Source organism: Pelodiscus sinensis, chromosome 11, assembly GCF_049634645.1.
Source record: "Pelodiscus sinensis isolate JC-2024 chromosome 11, ASM4963464v1, whole genome shotgun sequence".
NCBI lineage: Eukaryota > Metazoa > Chordata > Testudines > Trionychidae > Pelodiscus > Pelodiscus sinensis.
This window is the reverse complement of record NC_134721.1, coordinates 10,317,993-10,323,901: the sequence shown is the minus strand read 5'-3', so window position 1 is coordinate 10,323,901 and position 5,909 is coordinate 10,317,993. Positions and strand designations below refer to the sequence as shown.

The following is a 5,909-nucleotide window of genomic DNA, read 5'->3' as shown; positions in this document are numbered from 1 at the left end:
CCTACTGATGTGCTGTGCCACAACATCCAACCAGGCGACTACGTGTTCGTGAAGGAACATAGCAGAAAGAATTCCCTGACAGCCCGGTGGAAAGGACCGTTCCAATTGCTGCTCATCACCCACACAGCAGTAAAGGTGAAGGAGCGCCCCTCGTGGATCCACGCAAGTCATGTACGCCGAACTGCAGATCCAACAGAGCTGATTGACCCCGTCACCCAGGACCCCTCCCTGGAGGAATCACCTGAGGACGAGGTTCAGCGGACCGAGGCGGCAAACTTTCAAACCAGACTGTTACCAAACCGGCCTCCACCAGGAGCTTCGAGGTACAACCTGAGAGGTAGGACTGTACCAGCAAAGACCTACAGGTGAGCCTGGAGCCCTGTAGCTCTCACAAAGGGAAATCCATTCCAGTATTGAGTGAACTAAGAGACTACGAAATCTCGAAGAGTGCCTGCAGAGGCAAGCCAAACAATACTAACTGATTAAGCTTAGTTAAAGAGACTGCTTTGCTAGTTGCTAGCTAATTACTATATTATTATTATCCTTTCTACTTTAGAGACTTAAGATACTATAATAAGATGGGGATTGTTTTCCTTCTTTTAGTAGTCAGAATAGCCTTAGTATATAACTTTCCCCACCCTTATTGGGAAGCCCTGCAAAAGGTTGTGTCCCTCACCAATACAAGTGATACAAGTGACTGTTGGATATGTGAACAGCTTATAGAAGGCTCTGAAGGCCTTTTACCATTACAGTTTATCCCAACTCCTGCCTCCCTGTGGACCAGACCCCTAAAATTCAGATCTACTGGTAGTCAGTACTCTACAGGAGAGCGGGAGCGGGTAGATGCCCAGAATGATAACACTGTGCCAAAAGTACATAGTCATGGGGGGGAACAGGCAGATTTGGCATAAAAATCTGATTGCCTCAGGGATTCCCCTTACTCAAGCATTACATCCATCAGGGAATGCTTCCCTTATGTTTCCCTTATGTTTTAAAAGCAATATTGGCACTGGTAAAGATCTGGGGGTGAATGGGCAGTGGATCATTTACCCAACTGATAAAGAAAACCTCCCTCTAAGATAAGAATTCATCCCAGCAAAAAAAAGAATACCTAAAAATGTCTAGAATAACTTTGAGTAATACTCCAATAGGAGTATTAAAGGGGGGAATTGTGGGAGAAAAATCAAATAACTCCAATTGTGTCTAAAGGGGGGAACTGTGCAGAAATCATAACTTTCTAAAAGAAAACTGCTGTAAGGGTTAAAAAGTTTTCCAGGCCTCTCTCCCTGTAACAGAGAGAAATCAAATTAGCTCTAATCAAAGACCCTTACAAATGACTATCTCAAATTCATGGATACTCCTAGTCTGTCACAATTTGTCATGTAAACCCTTATCTTTGTCACAGTTTGCCTTGTAGACTCCTCCACTCAAGTTCTCATGTGGCTTTGTGTACTGTAAAAACTTACTTCTAGCACTCCTGGGGTGAACAGAAGTCTCAGAGTACTTCTGCTGAGACTTTGATATGTTAAAGAAGAACAATTCTGTATAAAGGATACCTGAATCTGTCTGTCAGGGCTGCTGCTTCACTCTTGGAAGTGACAGCCTGCATGCATGCATCATAAAGTTTTCTCTTCTAAGTTTCTTTCCTGCCTCGCTGATTTGACCTCCGGCCTCGAACCCTTCTGGGGGCTCTGTACCCCAGGGGAGCGAGATTTCCCCCTCACTGTCACACATTCTCATATCTCTACAAGATAATTTTTAATTTTCAAAGTCCGTGTTAGTCTGTAAAAAACTTAAATACAACTGAAAAGAACTACAGTAAAACAAGTTATACACACAAGGCAGTTACCAGTGCTCTATGGATGTCTGTAAGGAAGCCTTAACTAAATAAGAACTGTAACATACAATTTTTATGTTCTCCCCCCTTCCCCTAAAACCTCCCATATTTCCACTTGAAGTTCTGTAACTGTTTAAGTTCCATGTTGTAGTTCAAAGTTCAAACCTTTGAACTGATTAAGTCACTCTCAAGCTCCTTTTTCAAACTTTGGCCAAGTCTAGCCACTGATTATTTAAATTCACGTTCCTGTTTTTGAACCTTTCCCTCTGCTTTCTGTATGTTACTACTGAAGTGAAAGCTCAAAGCCTGCACTTCATGTTGCAGGAAATTTTATTTCTTAGGTTTTCTAGACTCAGTGTTACAGCAAAATTTGGTTTCACCATTCAAGTACTCACTTGTCAGCCTTCTAATTTTAACTGCCATACCTAACTCCTCAAGGTCCTGTCCAATAAGGTTACAATACAGCAAAACATATTTATGCAACAACTTTACACTCAAGAAAGATCTCATCTAGTGGATGAACAATAATTTGTGGCTAGTGTTTATGGAGATACTACTGTTGTGGCAATCACTGAAATTTCTTTATAGAAATTAAGCCCCTTATTTCTGTCATGCATGTGATTTGTTACAAAACAGTAAAAGATTACTGTCTGCTAAATTTTATGTTTGAGAGGTTCCTTGATATAAAACAAAAGTTTTTGACTTCTCTGATGAAAGTACTTTCTGATATAGATACGATAGGTTGGTTCCAAGCAACTCAGTTAATACGTTTAGATACGTCTTTACAACATAAGTCACAATAATAAAATATAAAAATACCTAGTCCATTAATAATTCAAAATAACTTTCCTGAACAGAGAAGCTTGTAGATGCGCACAATGTTAACCAAGCAATTGTGTTAAACTCCTTTTCCTACTAAAATTAATGATAGATAATTATCCAGAATTTTCCCATCATTAATGGAGCAATTTTCTACGTGGGAATTCATTGTAACCGACAGAAAAGGAATTGTGCTATTTAAACCCGTCACCCATCATGAACTTGTCTCTTTAAAAATATTTTAATTACTTGTTTATGTTAATACCTAAAATGAGACTGAACAGCAAATGCAAACTCTGTGCTTCTCCATGATATCCAAAACTGTGAATTATACTCAGCCGTAAGGGACATGCAATTTTATATGCACACTTATGTCAGAAAGCACTATTCGGCCATTCTGAAATAATTTCATAAAGTTTAGTCTTTTATTAAAGAAAACAGTCAAAATGTACAAGTATGTGACCCAGTTTTGTAGATAACTTCCTACAAAGTCAGTAAAATATGAATTCAATCTAGTTTAAAAACTGATATAATTGATCATTTTTAAAGTTGAGATTCATTTTAAAATCACGTCACAAAGAATTATGAAATATTACCAAATGAGTAGTGCAACAAGAATATCGTTCTACACTGTGTTTGCATTTCAGGCAAAAATTACATCACTGCTTTCAATACTTAAAATCACTTGAGACTGCCAACTCAACAGCTCCCCATAAAAACTGACTTCTTGACTTCAAAACAAATAAGAAAACAATACCTGTGAAGTCATCAAAAATAACTTTAGTATAAAATGTTTGTCTTGGCCTTTATCAAATCCTGAATAAAACTGTCAAGCCTTTATCAAAACAGACAGGAGTAAGGAACAAAACTACCATGGCCTTTTAGCTAGATCAGGTGCAATCACACCTACAAAGGTTAGAAGCAAGACCAGAAACTTGGAGCCCTGTTTTGTTTTTAAAAACCACACAAAGACAAATAAAACTGCTTCTTACAGCCTAAGTGGTGGGGTATTTTGTTCATATAAAGTAGCCCCATAGGCAGCAATTTCTTATGTTTTGAAGACAGCATATGCAGAGTATAGAAAAATAAACAATAGCTTCTTACAGCTAAAAGTTTGGGGGCTGGGTGCTGATTTGAATTTCCTCAGAAACAACACTTGAGTGCATGTGCAGAAATATGGGAAAGGATTCATTTTTTCGTGATAAGAAAAGCCACCCTACATCCCAAAGCTCTTCAGATCACAAAGGATGGTGCCCTGCGTGCTCTGGATGCTTTGGCAGCAGGGGAAATGAGCTCTGAAGCAGACCCTGAGCTCTTTGTTGAAGATAAAGCACAGGATGGGGTTGACTCCCGCCTGGGCGAATGTCATCCAGACCGAAGCAGTCAGGTAGACCTGCGGGAGGGTGCTGGCCTTGATGAAGACCCGCAGGTAGCAGGCCACGATGTAGGGGGACCAGAGCAGCAGGAAGAGCAGGGTGATCATGTAGAACATTTTGCAGATCCTCTTCTCCATCTTGAATTCCTCCAGCACCAGCAACCTCTTGATTTGGCTGTGGGTGGCCTGCCTGATGCCCACCAGGGTGGGTGGGGTAGGGCCCCTACCAAAGCCAGCTGTCCAGTTGGCCGCCGCTTGCCCAGTTGCTCCGGGGCCATGGAAGGTCCAGTTCTGGCTGATGGCTGGGACCAGCTGGGCCGGCTTCATCTTGCGGTGCCCGTGGATGAAGAAGAGGAGCTTGACGTAGACCAGGTGGGTGGCGGCGATGACGGCGGCCAGCATGAGCATGAAGCCCAGCGTGTCGTTGGCCTTGACGTAGCGGTGCTCGAAGATGCACTGCTCCTCCTCCCGGATGAACTTGTAGGTGCCCACGTCGAAGACGGGCGGGAAGGCCATGGCCATGGCCAGGGTCCAGACCATGCACACCACCGCCAGGCAGGTCCAGCCCGTCATGCGCTTGGCGTAGAAGCGGTGGTGGGCGATGGCCATGTAGCGGGTCACCCCCACGCAGAAGAGCAGGAAGGCGGCGTGGAAGCAGAAGAGGACGGCCAGGAAGGCCAGCACCTTGCAGCTGAGCGGCCCGTGGGGCCAGGCGCCCGCCCCGCTGCGCACCGACAGCATGACGAAGGGGAAGCAGGCCAGCGAGCGCAGCGCGTCGGCCAGGCACAGGTCCAGCAGCAGGTAGTAGGGGGCGCGGTGCAAGTGCCGGTCCTTCAGGATGAGCCAGGCGAAGAGCACGTTGCCGGCCAGGCTGACGCACAGGATCAAGCCCAGCGTGGCCAGCTTGAGGCCGGAGGCGCTGAGCAGGCCGCCGGGGCTGGGCAGGTGCGGGCTGCTGCTGCTGAGCTCGCTGGCGTTCGCCATCGGGGGAAGGGAGGCGCGGGGCTCGGCTCAGCGCTCGCCCGCCGCACCCAGACGGCGGCTAGCGGAGCGCGCTGCGCCTGCCTCCCTGCCAGCCCCGGCCCGCTCGCCGCGCCCCGCCGGCTGCCGCTCCGCAGACGCTCGGCTGCTTCATGCCCGGGCCGGGCTGGGCGTGTGCGGAGCGCGGCGCCCCCATGCCGGCTGGCGGCCCCCCGCCTCCCCCGCCCGCCGCCGGGACCCCGCTGCCCGGGGCGGCAGCCGCATCGGGCGCCCCGCGAACTTCAGGCGTCGCCTAGCGCAGCCGCCGGGGGGGAGGCTGCCGGGGGCGGGGGCGGCTGGGCTCCGGCATCCTGCCGCATGGCCCCGCGCCCTCCTTTGTCTCTCCGCCGCCGGGGGACCCAGGCGGGGCGAGCCCCTGGCGGCTCAGCTACCCGCGGGGCTCGGCTCGGGCTCGGCTTCCGGCGAGCGGCTGCTCCGGAGCCAAGTGGAGGGGCCGGCTGGGCCTGCGCACAGGAGCGGGAGCCAGCAAAGCCCCGGCTCGCTGCCGGCAGCGCCAGCCGGGCGGGGCTGTCCTCGCCCGCCCGCGCCACTCAGCCAGCCAGCCGTCCAGCAAGGGATGACGCCGGCGCTGTCTCTCTCTAGGGGCCCTCCTGCACGGGTGCAGCTGAGTCGTGCCCTGGCGGGGCTGGGCTGGGCTTCTCCCTCCTGCGCCCCTCCCGCCCAGGGGATCAGTTTTGTCTCTGCGTCAACCTGGAGGAGCTTCTTTGCCTTCGGCAGGGACCAGCTGCTATGTAAAATCCCGGGGGGGGGGGGGGAATGGGAGGTGAATCCCCCCCACCCCCAATAAAGGACACACATTCACTCTTCAATTCACATTCCCATGATAGCTCCTACGAA

At 49.0% G+C, this 5,909-nt stretch overlaps 1 protein-coding gene across 1 annotated transcript; it reads right to left on the bottom strand.

Moving 5' to 3' along the window:
• Window positions 1–3,059: 3,059 nt before the first annotated feature.
• Window positions 3,060–5,623, bottom strand: GPR27 (G protein-coupled receptor 27). Its single transcript, XM_014573635.2, has one exon. It carries the CDS (start codon window positions 5,013–5,015, stop codon window positions 3,873–3,875), a length of 1,143 nt encoding a protein of 380 aa, XP_014429121.2. The 5' UTR covers window positions 5,016–5,623; the 3' UTR covers window positions 3,060–3,872.
• Window positions 5,624–5,909: the final 286 nt, after the last annotated feature.

Excerpts from the sequence above, each read along its gene's own strand:
- GPR27 (XM_014573635.2), bottom strand. The coding sequence starts at position 5,015 with ATGGCGAACGCCAGCGAGCTCAGCAGCAGCAGCCCGCACCTGCCCAGC.